The sequence below is a fragment of the Pollicipes pollicipes genome, unplaced genomic scaffold, assembly GCF_011947565.3.
Source record: "Pollicipes pollicipes isolate AB1234 unplaced genomic scaffold, Ppol_2.1 Scaffold_4881;HRSCAF=5763_pilon_pilon_pilon, whole genome shotgun sequence".
NCBI classification, from domain to species: domain Eukaryota; kingdom Metazoa; phylum Arthropoda; class Thecostraca; order Pollicipedomorpha; family Pollicipedidae; genus Pollicipes; species Pollicipes pollicipes.
Window position 1 is genome coordinate 28,610,162 of NW_023596576.1, and position 14,766 is coordinate 28,624,927.

Here is a 14,766-nt window from a genome sequence, read left to right on the forward strand (position 1 = left end):
CGCTCTTTGTTTCAGTACGCGCATAGGTCGATGAATGCTGAAGTAAATGGCGCAGAGCCGGGTTCTGGTCGATAGCGCTGAATGAACCCATAGGCTCCACTGTGACACTAGGACAGATGGGATGGGTGCGGGCATCCTGTTTGGCACGACACGTGCTCGTAAGTAGAGACCTAGGAGTGTGGGAGCAGCCCTGCTGGCACCGCCATGCCCCCAGTCTCTACATATTGCGGCAGCTCATGCTGTTAGGTAGCCATGCACATCCAGCTGGCGCAACTGTTCCGACTTTGCCTGTAGGCTTATGCGCATTCTTTCAGCGTTATGTTCGCTCCAATGAGCATATCACTGAAGAATCTTCAAGACGGGCTTATGACTCACTGCGCTGGGAAAAGTCAGGACACAAAGGGGCCATTGGTGTTCAAACGTGGGTATAATTTGATTGCATATATCCATAGATGCTCTGCTCGTGTTAAGTGGCTCAGCTCTGTCCATATTGGGTCAATGCAGGCAACCAACGAATGTCCGTAGCCGCTTGCCTGATCTTATTCTTAGATTTACCGGACAGTGTGCGGCGGCGTTTCCGACAAATCACATGCATGCCGTTTTTGCCACCCGCGCCTCCTTTTAGCTCTTGGAAGTGTCCGAAGCTAGTTCACTCGCTGAGTGGTATCACCTGAGTTGCGTGCCACGTGCGTCCCCAGCCTGTTTGCCTGGTGCTGGGGTGATCGGCCCCACGACAGTAGCGCCGCCCGTGGTCACGCCGCCAACCACGCCGGACGGCGAGCGGTTCCCCTGGGACAGCGTGCGCCTTCCGGACACGGTGGCGCCGTACGACTACAGGCTGCTGCTGCACCCGAACCTCACGACACGTGGCGTGGTCGGTGAGTCGTCGCCAGGCGCGCTGTGCGACACGTGGCGCTCCGGCGCGGCACCGGCGGACATGGCTGGAACACGACGGCAGCGTCGGCGCCGGTGCCTGTCACCGGGACTCGCTCTGGATCGGGGCGCTAGGTTCAGGTGCAGGGGTCAGGTGCGGGCTGATTAATGAGCGGTCCGGATCCAGGCTGTGTATAAAGACTTGTAGAGGCTCAGGGCTTAAGAACCGGACCGGTCAAGATTAAGGGGCGTCCTAAAATGTGTGTGTGTGTGCAGGGGTGGCGATGGTGGGGGGGGGGGGGAGTAACCCATTTCCTAATTACCTCTTTCCATGCGCCACAATGAGGTAACATAAGGCTTTCATGAAACCATTGTCATGGTTGGCATTGCCACTGACAGCCATGAGTCAATTTTGACTAGATGGCGACATTGGACACGTAGTGAGAACCGCCGGTCTTTGACCGCCTCTTCACATTTGAGGCCTTTTCCGTCGCCTCTTCGCATTGATGGTCCTACCAAGGTACGCTGAAACGTGTCCCTCTTGAGTCCAATATCCCTGAGCTTTGTTTGTACCGCTTACCTGGCAACTCTAAGGGTCACCTCAGGCCAAAATGCTCTGGTTACAATGCCGACCAGTTTCCCTCTATCGTCGGCACTGGCAATCCCGAGACATTAGAAAAGCAGCTGCTGATCGTTAGCGGCGCATAGTTTGCCGCAAATTCGAAAGGCTTTCCCAGATCTCTTCAGAATGGGATTTTTAGCTCAGGGAATTAAGTTGGTACATTTAGGAAGCAGAATCAGTCAACACCTAAGCCAGGTGCGACGAACAACAAGCCAGAGATGGACCTAAGTCTTGTTGAAATGTGATGTCTTGTAAACAGTACAGAAATACATTCACGGCGAAATTCAAGTCCAGCCACACGCGTGTAACCAATCAGGAGATCGAGTACCTCACGAGGCCAGCCTGCCTGCTGCGTGCTCATGTGACATTGTACTGGGCCGAGAGGCCTCCGCACCGTGGGACCGAGAGGCCTCCTCACCTCGGGACCGAGAGACCTCCGCACCACGGGACCGAGAGGTCTCCGCATCGCGGGACCAAGAGACCTCACCACGGGACCGAGAGACCTCACCACGGGACCGAGAGACCTCACCACGGGACCGAGAGAGCTCCTTACCGCGGGAGGCTATATAGGTGGTGCGTCCCTGTTCGCCGGGCTTTATTGCGGCAGCGCGTAATTGTTCTTCAGAGGGCCCCGCTGTAAAACTGTCCACTCATAGGGCTAATCCGCGCCGCTTCTGCTCAGCGCTGCCGGTCGGCGGCGCATCGCAATCCGAGGCATCGGAGTCTGGAGGAACCCCTCCCCCGAGGGTCAACCTGCCAGCTTGAAACATGTTGGGTGGAAGCGATATAATATAATATAATATAAGCGATATATTATAATATAATATAATCCATTTCACCATGCTGGCGAACACAGAAACATCAAACGTGTATCCATGGATGTCACTGTTTTGTAATTTATCGCCAGGTATGTTGATGCAGGTTCTCGAAACCTAGGCGAGCAAGATGGGCGATATGTGCAGTATTGGCCTCTGCGCTGAGGCTTATGGGAGAGGGCGTGATCCTCTCGCGCTCCACCGTTTCTTCACCTACGAGACGTGCCAGCATGCCTTTTGAGAGCCTCACACATGGTGCGCGGCATTTTTGTTTTGTTCCGATTGTGCAATTTTCCAGCCAGAGATCTTCAAGCGCACCTAGATGCCCGCCAAATCTTTTCATATTTTCATATTTGATCCAGTCGCTGACAAATTGGAAGACCCAGATACATATCGTGATGAGGCATTAAGATTGTTGTGGTCTCGGACTTCGGTGTCATCTTAGTTCCATACAGCTGTAAATGGCTTTGGCTCAGAAACTAGCTATCTTAAAACACAAGTACCTCCTTACGATAAAATAGGATGATTAAGTTCAAGTCTTGCTACGCAGCACTCCCCGCAGTCATTTAAGGTTCGTGCTCGCTGTATTGTGTTAATAACAACCCAGCACTGTACCATCCAAACCTCACCTGTTGGCCCCTCTTCCCCGCGTCTCAGGTCTGGTCCACATAGATTTCACGGCCGTCAAGGAAACAAGCTTCATCGTCCTTCACTCCCGCAACATGTCAATCACGGAGAAATCCCTCCGCAAGGTGGACGACTCGGCCAACATATCCCTGTCTAAGCTGCTGCTGTATCCCCGGAGAGACCAGGTACGTCAAGGCGGCACAACCACCGCCTTCAGAGCGACCACACCACCACCTGGCACGTAAAGGCGACACAACCGCCGCCTTCAGAGCGACCACACCACCACCAGGTACGTCAAGGCGACCCAGCCGCCGCCTTCAGGGCGACCACGCCATCACCACGTACGTGGCGGATGCGATAACACCAGGTACGCGGCGGCATTATCGCCACCAGGTATGCCACGGCCTCACTACCACCAGGTAGGCCGCTGTGTCGCCATCACCATGTATTCAGCGGTGGCGTCAACACCAAGTACGTCGCGGTAACACTAGGTACGCCGCAGTACCACCGGGTACGCCGCTGTACCACCGGGTACGCCGCGGTGCCACCGGGCACGCTGCGGTACCACCAGGTACGCGCGGCACCACTAGGTATGCTGCGGTATCATCCCCCCCGCCTTCAGCTGCCAGCGGTGACGCCATGAAAGTCGGCGGTCGTCACACGCTACGGGCGGTTGAAGGTCAGCTGACGTGGCGTGGGGCTGCGGTGACCCACGCACCAGCGACCCTGAATGGAACGCGAAGCAGGCTGGTGGCAGCCGGCACTATAGAACCCAAATGAACGCCGCCAGGTGAATGTTAATGGCATGCAGCGGCGTTGTGACAGGTATCCCGCTGTCCGCGTGATATTCGGTGGATCATTTACGGAAATTGGCAGCTCTTTACCCCATCGTAATGAATGAGTACCGTTTTATGCTTTTAACATAAACAAATTCATCTTTTTCCAGATGTACCTGGAAGTCAATGAGCCTCTCGTCCAAGGGCAGAACTACTCTCTTTTCTTGAAATTTTCCTATACGTTGAAGGAGACCTTGGAAGGGTTTTATCTCAGCCACTACGTCACTCCCAGTGGTGCCAAAAGGTAAGCTGGTAAATGTTATCGCTTTTGACAAAATGATAGTGCATTCCCGGCTTTTTGCGCAAATAATCCGCCTCGGCGTCTAAATTCCGTTCATCATGCAGTGAAAAGCCTGTTCAGTCAGAATATATGAAATATTCTAATGCTTCACTGCACTGCCATAACGGCAGAGTACGTGGCCGGGGCCAGTGATGTCTGTGAGATGTGCTGCCTGTCTGTGCGGTCAGCGTCTGTGGGATCTACTCCTGCCCTAGCTCCGTAGTTGCTGAATCTGTCTGCACGGCGCCGTTCGCTCGCCGGATACGCCGGCGACACGGTGGCGTCATGTGACCTGCCGGGGCGCGACATGACTCGAACCCGTAACGTCACCCTCTAAGCGAGCCCAGAGCGTTCCGTTCGGCAGATATCTGGCGACCACGCAGTTCGAGCCGAACGCGGCGCGTGCCGCGTTCCCGTGCCTGGACGAGCCGCAGCTCAAGGCCAGCTTCCGGCTGTCGATGGTGCGCCACCAGGAGCACACTGCCCTCTTCAACACCACCCCTTCGGCACACGGAGGACCTCGGCTTCTACCTGGGCGCGGGCATAGTGAGTCAAGCGTTGGCCGGCAGAGCGGTCTGGACTTCCACAGGACAGAGCTACGGCACTCGTCAGCGTCGTGCCCCTCGCACTGCGCCGGCGCCTGGGGAGAGACGAGGACGACATCGGCGTTATAGCTGGGCACCAACTTGGCCGGCAGAGCGGTCTGGACTTCCACAGGACAGAGCTACGGCACTCGTCAGCGTCGTGGCCCTCGCACTGCGCCGGCGCCTGGGGGAGAGACGAGGACGACACTGCGCCGGCGCCTGGGGGAGAGACGAGGACGACATCGGTGTTATAGTTGGGCACCGACTTCAACACCGTAGAAATCAGCTGAAGTCAGACGGACTCAAAAGCATGCCACATGGCGATGGTTAGCAGGTTTGCCGTCCGTAAGCGTGTGGAGCCCTTATCTCGCCAGAGCCGTGCACGATTCATGGAGTCTTCATGCGGCTTTGACGGGCTGGTGTCTGGGTGAACCGTCCCCTGCTTGCTGCCGAAGCTTGTGAGCGTCAGTGCCGTTTGTGTATGCGGTCAATGTCGTCGGAGCTCTTTGCTGGTCTACATGAACCATGACTGCGTGTGGCTATGGCTGTATAACCATTGCGCGCTTTGGTGGAGGAGCCCTCACTCTATCATGTAGGCTTTCTCAGTACCAGAAAATCATTCATAACCATCACTTCAAAAACTGAAGCGTATGACTTAAATGGAACACCTCGTCAATATATGTCTACTGTTGTATTTACCAAGCTTAAACGTGGGTCATCCGCGACAAAGTACAAACATTCCTCCGAATGTTTAAGGCCACCATTCATTTTTAAAGCAAGGCTGATCGTACTCAAACATTTCACGGGATAGCTTCCATCCCTTCGTGTGCTTCGAGGTGGGGATATTCCCTCCCCATTCCAGAAGAAAAGCATTCGGCATATGGACCGCATAACATGCAGTGTATTATTCCGGTGCACTCCTGTCGTGTTCAACCATTGCAGAAAAGGGACGACTTTTATCCGTCGGTGCGCATGTCCACCTACCTGGTGGCCTTCATTGTCAGCGACTACACCCACATATCGGCCACGGCCGACAACGGTGAGCTCTTTCATGGCGGCGCTCAGCGCTCATCAGAACGCACTGTTTTGCAGTAACTCATCTGGGTCGTGACATCGAAAGGAGACTTTTCACGTTAATATTTGATCTCATGTGAAACTAACGCTGATAGACCAGCCTTATGTCTGTCCTGAACTGGACCATCTCGTAGCCCGTGGTCCTGATGCGATCCGCAGTTCATGTCACATTGCAAAACTATGAGTAGCTCAAGCTGAGCGGTTCGTGCCTGCGCCGCGTGCCGCGCCTGCGCCGCGCGCCGCGCGTCTCGTGTTGACCTGACCGCCACCGCGGACCGCGTCGGTGCCGACAGACGTGGTGGTGTCGGTGTGGGCGCCGCCTCATCTGGTCCAGCAGGGACAGTTCGCACGCGAGGTGGCCGTCAGCTGCCTCAACTTCTACGGCGACTACTTCGGCATACCATTCCAGCTGCCCAAGATCGGTGGGTCAGCGTTGGTGGATTTAGAGCCTTTTGTAGAGTTCTCACGCTCAGTTGATTCGCTCGGTCCCTCAGGTTTTGCCAACATCACAAAAATCGCCGTAACAATACAACAGCAGAGACCCACTTCCGGAAAATGCGATCGTTGGCACACCAACAATTGCTTTATGAAGCTCCGGCCATTGGCAGATGTTTGGAATGCTGGCGAGTTTTGACTCGAGCTATCTGTAACAACTACATGCAAATAATTATGCCAAACTTGAACACCTGATCTCTGGCAGGAAGCAGCTAGCATGTGCAGAAGCGCGAGGCTCTGATCGTGCATGATTGTTCAGGTGCGTGGAGTCCCAGTGTGTGGCTCCGGGTGACTGCGGCCTGACCCGAGGTCAGACGCTGACCGGGCGTGCCCGGCGGGCCGTAGAGTCTCAGTGTGTGCCTCTGGGTGGCTGTGGCCTGACCCGAGGTCAGACGCTGACCGGGCGTGCCCGGCGGGCCGTAGACCTGGTTGCCGTGCCTGACTTCGGAGGCGGCGCCATGGAGAACTGGGGTCTGGTCACGTTTCGCGATACCAGCCTGCTGTACGACTCGACCCAGAGCAGCAGCGCCCTCAAGGAGTGGGTCACGGTCGTGGTGGCCCACGAGCTGGCACATCAGGTGAGACGTGAACCGCGAGCTGGCGCATCAGGCGAGGTGTGAACCCCGAGCTGGCACATCAGGTGAGACGTGAACCGCGAGCTGGCGCATCAGGCGAGACGTGAACCCGCGAGCTGGCGCATCAGGAGACGGAACCGCGAGCTGGCGCATCAGGCGAGGTGTGAACCCCGAGTTGGCACATCAGGTGAGACGTGAACCGCGAGCTGGCGCATCAGGCGAGGTGTGAACCCCGAGCTGGCGCATCAGGTGAGATGTGAACCGCGAGCTGGCGCATCAGGTGAGACGTGAACCGCGAGCTGGCGCATCAGGCGAGGTGTGAACCCCGAGCTGGCGCATCAGGTGAGACGTGAACCGCGAGCTGGCACATCAGGTGAGACGTGAACCGCGAGCTGGCGCATCAGGTGAGACGTGAACCGCGAGCTGGCGCATCAGGCGAGGTGTGAACCCCGAGCTGGCACATCAGGTGAGACGTGAACCGCGAGCTGGTGCATCAGGTGAGATATGAACCCCGAGGTGGTGCATCAGGTGAGATGTGAACCGCGAGCTGAGGGTTGGGTGCGAGCTGGCCCATCACCTGAGAGGGTGGGCTGCGAGCTGGCTCATCACCTGAGAGGGTGGACCGCGAGCTGGTTCAGGCCGCTGGTGGCCCGGGTCTGGCACGCTGGGTGACGTAGTGGTCCGTGGCTGGTCGGTCAGATCACAGGGTGGGCATCGGTCAAATCAGAGTGGGGGGCGGGCCGCCCATATGGCTCGGGATGACTCCACGTCCGATGGTTACAGTGGGCCCTTCAAGGTTATCAGCTATGTGCTGCCGCTTTATTCCACTATCAATGTTTCGTACTTTGGGAAGATTATGGCTACATGATATTTGTGTTCCTGGTTTGATATCTTTCATCTGAAACTTATGAACACGACGTTCGAAACATTAAGCCTTGCGATACTCGGAATCATGTCGAGCAGAGGCTCAGTACTCAGAATGGCTGAATCATTCACGCGTTCTAAAATGTTACACTATGACTGCCAGCTCTCAAACGCGGCCGACAGAAGGCGCCAGTGTACCCCACGCTGTTTTGGCTTGACAACCGAGCTGCTCACGTGCACCGCAGTGGTTCGGTAATCTGGTGACCATGGAGTGGTGGAACGACCTGTGGCTGAACGAGGGATTCGCCACGCTGATGGAGTACATCGGCGCGGGGAACGCCAAGCCCGACTTCCACATGTCGCAGCAGGTCAGTGTCAGGTCAGGTCAGGTCAGGCCAGGCCAAGCTAGGTCAGGATAGGTCAGGTCAGGTCAGTGTCTGCCGTCTGCCGGCGCACCAGTTAACAAATAAAACGAACTTTGCAGATATATCTCGAGTAAACAACCCATTGTGGGCAAAAGAGTATATGTCATATGGACCGGAAAGACATTCCGCGACTTTTTATATTTTCGTAATCAAAATGCTGCTTATTTTACGCTCGACTACCTTCAGAGTAAAGACTATACTGAAATAATGTACGTCACAGTACGTATTTTGACGCGATAAACGCATGGGAGGCGCGATCACCATTCACAACTGGTTGGTAGCGGTGTGGCGCTGTAGTTGTTCAGCGTCGCTCGTCCTACACGAGTCGAGGCACAGGTCGGTGCTATAAGAACTGTCTCGAGGTATTTTGTGATTCTGGTTGTGTGCTTGGCAAGAGTTGTCTCCTTACGCCATCCAAGGTTGGGAGGCATTTGCGTGCCATGAAATCCCCACTACGGAAGTGACGTCAGTGGTTGTGCACTTTTTCACGACAGTTTATCCTGAAGACGACCCTAACCGCGTTGACGCTGGATAGTCTGCGGAACTCGCACCCCATCTCAGTGCCGGTCACCGACCCCGAAGAGATCGAGTCCATCTTCGATGTCATCTCGTACAGCAAGGTCAGATACAGCAGGCTCCACAAGACACAGGCACAAAATCGTTTGTGAAACATGCCTACATGGATGTCACTGATAAGGTTCTTCCGGTGTTCCAGATCATTAAACTCAAGGGACAAATGATATCGATATTGATGGAATCGTTTCGTTTTCAAAGCTCTCGCAGCTGATAATAACACGCCTTTGACTAAATTAGATCATCTGCAACCTAGCCATGAGCTGTGGGCAGTTGTGATGCTTTAGTATGCATAAGTAATTGTATAGCATGCGAGTCGCAACAAACGCTCACCTTACAAGTGTAAAAACACAGAAATAACTTGCCGGGTGGGCAGGTCAATAAAGTTCGCATCAGTGCACTACCTCAAGGCAAAGAGCGGCATCCGACACACGTCCCCACCGGCATCAGATGACGTCACAGCCCCCCCCCCCCCCCCGTGTGGCATGCCCAGGGCGCCGCGCTCCTCTACATGCTGATGAAGGAGATCGGCCAGACGGTGTTCAAGGCGGGCCTGCACCGCTACCTGAACCGGCACATGTTCGGAAACACGCGGACCGATGACCTATGGGCGGCCATCCAGGAGGCCAGCCAGGAGATCAGCCCCTCTGACCCGGCCGCCGGAAGCCAGGTCACTGACATCAAGGTACGGCACGGCGTTTCAGGCCGGTCTGGGGCCGGCTCGATCCAGCTGGAGCGACGAGCGTGCGCCGGTGTGCTGGGCGGTGCCGCATGCAGGCGCTAGTTTTAAAATTGCCTGGTCCTTCAGCTCCTTCGTTGGCGGTTCAAGGATGATGTGTTATGTAAGCAATTTGTCGTGTTTTCTCACCACGATAGCCTTACATCAATAATTTTGAATGACTTGAGGCGATGTTCCGTGTTTCCAGCGCGGCACTATTCGCTAAATTTTGCGCTGAATGTGCCGGTGACTATTGCTGTCACTCTAGGCTTATGTTTTATTATTCTGTGTGTACAAATAAATGTCATAACTGACAAATTACTGCGGCGAACATATGTGCTGCCCACGCGATCTGGGAAACAAGTGGCGTTACTGATGTCGATGGAATGCATCGTCACCATTGCGTTCTCAGTTGCAGGAAAGTATCTTGTCACAACCACACTGTTAACTGGTGCAGGACAACCGCCATAGACCCGTTAGGTCATGACAGACCCTCTTGCCCGGCGAACCTTTAAAGACCCTCCCGCCTCAGACCCCAAACTCTCTGCCCCATCTCAGACCATTACGGACCCTTCCGCCCCGGCAACCCATGGCGGGCCATGACAGACCCTGCCGCACCGGCAGACTATGACAGACTTCGCCGCCCCGGCAGACCATGACAGGGGCCGCCGCACCGGCAGACTATGACTGACTTCACCGCCTCGTCAGACCATGACAGACCCTGCCGCACCGGCAGACTATGACAGACTTCACCACCTCGGCAGACCATGACAGGGGCTGCCACCCGCCCCGGCAGGCCATGATGGACTCGTGGACGCTGCAGAAGGGCTACCCGCTGATACAGGCCCGGCTAGAGGACGGCCGGCTGACCCTGCGCCAAACGCCGTTCGTGATGCTCTCCAACGGCTCGGAGTCGGCCGGCGCGGCGCCGACTCGCTGGCACGTGCCGGTCCGCTGCCGCCTCCACCGCCTCGACGGCGTCCTGTCCGTCCGGCTCGACATGGTCGAGTGTGAGTACTGACCGACGGAGGTGGGGGGGGGGGGGGGGGGGGGGCGCACTGGACTGTTGTGTAGGAGTCGGTGCGGGTACAACTCGTGTTTACCTTCTTCGACGCAACAGGGCAGAAGCTCTTGTTTGCGTCATGACGTCGATGTTGTCAAGTTTACCTTCTTCGACGCAACAGGGCGGAAGCTCTTGTTTGCGTCATGACGTCGGTGTTGCCAAGCTTACCTCCTTCGATGCAACAGGGCGGAAGCATTGTTTGTGTCATGATGTCGATGTTGCCACACACAGAGTCCATTCGTCACTGGTCCTAGGCCGCCACCAGAGCGCAATCCACTGTCATCTGTATTACGCTTTGCAAGATGCGTTTTCTTGTTTCTATGGGCAAACTTTGAATGCAGTTACAGATACTCTAGACGCGCTGCATTTCTTGCTATATGTGATATACGCAGAGCGTTTCATGGTACGATACAGCATATGTTTACATGTAATGTCCAGGAACTGACCGCGCACTTCAACTTTGACCTCAACTTCAACTTCAACACGCGCTTCAACTTCTTCGTGGCGTGCATTGGATGGTTAACAAGGGCAGACCGGCAGCACCAGAGCGGGACCGCGCTGTCAGCTGCCGTGCTCGCCTCGGCCACTGCTGGCCGGCCGGGCGTACCTCTCGCTGACTGGTGTCGGCGTCGCCCTCAGCCGTCTCGGTGGAGGTACAGTCGGAGCCAGCCTGGTACTACTGCAACGTTAACAAGACGGGCGTGTACCGGGTGATGTACCCGGCCGAAAACTGGGCGGCGCTGGAGGGTCTGCTGCTCGACGGCTCTGGCCACCTCAGCGTGGAGGACCGCGGCGCGCTCATCGACGACGCCTTCAGCCTCAACAGGTGAGCGCGTCGCGCAGGTGGTTCAGGCGCAGCGGCGAGATTACGCACTACGCATCTGCTGTTTCGGTGAAATACATATGCATGATAGAAATGTGATATAAGTGTAAAATATGCATAAACTTATGCTGCAGACGACGCAGTCCCGCATCATTTAGTGACAAGTGACATTGATATGTCTGTTGATTAAAAGAACGCCATGCTTAGTAAGCATCAGTGTCGCGGATGTCATACAAAACATGGAATGTTTGGTACAACCCTGCCCGGCCTTGTACATGTGACATTCATGTATTCCCGTTTGCTGCGCCGCGGCCATGGCCCCACTGCTGTGGTTCTGTCCGCGTCACCGGCGGTGTCTGCCGTGGCGTGGCCCGCTCGTCCCCGCTGAGCCACGCCCGTGCGCGGCAGGGCGGCGCAGCTGAACGGCACGGTGCCGCTGCGCCTGAGTACCTCGCTGCTGACGGAGCGCGGCCTGGCGCCCTGGTCGGTGGCGGAGCGCCACCTGCGCCACTGGCTGCACCTGGTGTTCGACCTGACCACGCACGCGCAGCTGCAGGCGTTCGCGCGCCGGCTGCTGCTGCCGCGCTACACGGAGCTCGGCTGGAGCGACACGGGCTCGCACCTGGTCAGGTCAGACCCGGTGTGGCGGCGCCGAGCCGCGGCCATGGCAACCGCGACTCACCGGGCTTGTTCTACAGATTGGTGCGTCTTATGCACTTACAATTCTATCGCCGCCTGAACTGCGCTGTGCCAGCAGATGGCAGAACTGCCCTCGGTCCTGCAGCTTTATGCAGGCTGTTGCACGGTGGGCGTCTAACCCCCGTCCCGTGACGAAACGCGGCTCAGGGCAGCCCCCGGTGGGCCTGATGTTACCGCTGCGGGCTGTTGCACGGTGGGCGTCTAACCCCCGTCCCGTGACGAAACGCGGCTCAGGGCAGACCCCGGTGGGTCTGATGTTACCGCTGGGCGTTTGCAGGCAGCAGCGGACGCTGATCTTGGCCTGGGCCGTGTCGGTTCGCCTGCCCGAGGCGGTCGCCCGCGCGCGCACCCTGTTCAACGACTGGAAAGCCGGCCTGCAAGTGCCGCCCGACTTCAGGGCGCTCGTTTACGCCACAGGTGACTGGACCCAGCACGTGGCCCGGACCGGCGCGCTGACACGTCACGGGTGGAGTGACTGCTGGTCCCAGCTGATGTCAGTCAATTGGACTGGACCAACAGCCCCCACCGCCAGTAGGCCACACGAGGGACCGTCGTTAAACATTTCATACGTTCCCAGCTGCGGACATACCTCAGTTAATGCATGCCCAGCCTAATGCGTTTGCTGAGAGGCGAGCTGTCGGCCGTCGTGTCTGTCTGACGCCGCGGGGTGTCCACGCAGGGGTGGAGTACGGCAACGAGAGTGACTGGCAGTTTGTGTGGGGCCGTTACCTGAACGCCTCGACCCCGAGCGAGAAGAAGGCGCTGCTGATGGCTCTCGGCGCGTCTCAGGACCCGCTCACCATCGAGAAGTACGTGCCCTCCACCTCGCCTGGCGCTGCGCCACTGCCCGGCACTGTCACACTCAGCCCGAGTGCGCACCGCACTTGGGCTCCTGTCTTATCCTTATCCTATCTGTGAGCCTTCCCAAACGTGTCGTCAGCATGAGCTGTTTGGTGCTCAGCAGTGGGTCTCTGCGATCAAGCGATCGAGGATACCCATGCTTCAATTTTATAGCATGGTCGTACGGATTATGGGAGACGGGGTGTCTGTACGTGGGGACTAGGTATTGGGACCATTGTCCTCATCACCCACGTTAGTTTGTGCTCAATGTTTTATCATACGCTGTTATCAGTGACTGTTATAAAAACGTTGAAAGGGCTCACTACCAAATACAGAGTATGCTATCACTGAGTGCAGGGTAGCAGCATGAGGCTGTTTGCTTTCACTGCTACGATCATTGAGGTAATGCGGCCAAACAGGCACAGTCGGTACCTTTGCACGTGCGCCCCGCTGTCTTGCCGTGCGCCGCCCTCGCCTCGCGTGTGTCTCAGTGTCTCGCCGTGCGCCGTCCTCGCCACGCGCGTGCCTTGCCGTACGCCGCCCTCGCCGCGGCTGTGTCTCGGTGTCAGGCCGTGTGCCGCCCTCGCCGCGGCTGTGTCTCGGTGTCAGGCCGTGTGCGCCCTCGCCTCGTGGGTGTCTCGGTGTCAGGGGCCGTGTGCCGCCCCCTCGCCGCGTGGGTGTCTCGGTGGTCAGGCGTGTGCCGGTGCCGCCCCCTCGGCCGCGTGGGTGTCTCGGTTGTCAGGCCGTGTGCCGCCCTCGCCGCTGGTGGGGTGTCTTCGGTGTCAGAGGCCGTTGTGCCTGCCCTCCGCCGCGTGGGTGTCTCGGTATCAGGCCGTGTGTCCACGCCCTCGCCGCGGTTTGTTGTCGCGGGGTGTCAGGCCCTGTGTGCCGCCCTCACCGCGGTTGTGTCTCGGTGTCAGGCCGTGTGCCGCACTCGCCCGCGTGGGTGTCTCGGTGTCAGGCCGTGTGCCGCCCTCGCCGCGTGGGTGTCCTCGGGGTCAGGCCGTGTGCCCGCCCTCGCCAGTGGGTGTCACACGGCAGCGTCCACTCGGCAGTCTGCATGCGGCCCGGAGTCTGGCCGGTGATAGGTGCGGACGCAGGATTTCGCCAGCGTCGGCGAGTCGGTGGCGGCTAACGAGGCGGTAAGTGGTCCAGACCCCGGCGATGAGTGCGTCCGAGAGTCCACTGGGACAAATGACGGGCCATTCATGCGACGCAGTACACCATTTACGCCAAGTGTCATTTAAATGGATAACTTCATATGCGTTTGGATGAAAACAGGAACGCGATGCTTCTTTTGACTTTCAGGGACATTAACATTGTACAACTTAAAGCACGGTCTACTTAGATGAGGGCCGTTTTAGCCATCTGTGTACCGCAGTTAATCTGGCCGCCAATAAGTGACGGAATGGTCTGGCATGGTCTGACCTGCCTAGTAGTGACGGAATGATCTGGTATGCGTGTCCGGAGTTGACTATGGCTCTGTCCTCTGGCTGATGCCATGCACGTGTTCAGGGCCGACTATGGCTCTGTCCTCTGTCTGATGTCCTGTGCGTGTCCAGGATCAGCCATGGCTGTCCTCTGTGACCTCCGATTGGTCTGACTGTACTTGGGGCAGGGCCGGCTGCGACTCTGGCGCTTTGTGCGGCTCCACTGGCCAGAGATCATGCAGAAGGTCGGCGTCGGCCACCTTCATGATGGACAACGTGATCCAGGAGATGGTTGTCGCGCTTCACCACGCAGCTGGAGCTGGACGAAGTGAGAGGGGGGGGGGGGGGGGGGGGACCCAACCACGTCGCATCAGCCACGCAGGCATCTGTACTGACCGCCTGGCGGCCGTTAGTCACTCGACGCGGCCATCGAAAACCCGTCGAGACTCGAGGACCGCTGGTCTGCCGAGCTGCAGCGGCCAGGCTCTGGACTGGCCCCTTGGAGCGCTTGTTTGTCCTCCTGAGCGAGCTAGTCGACGCCTTTTGCCGG

At 57.4% G+C, this 14,766-nt stretch overlaps 1 protein-coding gene across 1 annotated transcript in view; it reads left to right on the forward strand.

Moving 5' to 3' along the window:
- Positions 1-14,389, forward strand: part of LOC119100214 (endoplasmic reticulum aminopeptidase 1-like) — a 36,911-nt gene extending 22,522 nt beyond the window's left edge. The window contains 17 exon segments of the mRNA XM_037223323.1: positions 699-878; positions 2,968-3,122; positions 3,884-4,017; positions 4,418-4,548; positions 4,550-4,599; positions 5,580-5,676; positions 6,005-6,133; positions 6,630-6,784; positions 7,891-8,013; positions 8,565-8,690; positions 9,137-9,328; positions 10,158-10,371; positions 11,064-11,250; positions 11,656-11,877; positions 12,224-12,363; positions 12,626-12,817; positions 14,349-14,389. Of these exon segments, the coding sequence (XP_037079218.1) occupies positions 699-878; positions 2,968-3,122; positions 3,884-4,017; positions 4,418-4,548; positions 4,550-4,599; positions 5,580-5,676; positions 6,005-6,133; positions 6,630-6,784; positions 7,891-8,013; positions 8,565-8,690; positions 9,137-9,328; positions 10,158-10,371; positions 11,064-11,250; positions 11,656-11,877; positions 12,224-12,363; positions 12,626-12,817; positions 14,349-14,389 (2,468 nt within the window).
- Positions 14,390-14,766: the final 377 nt, after the last annotated feature.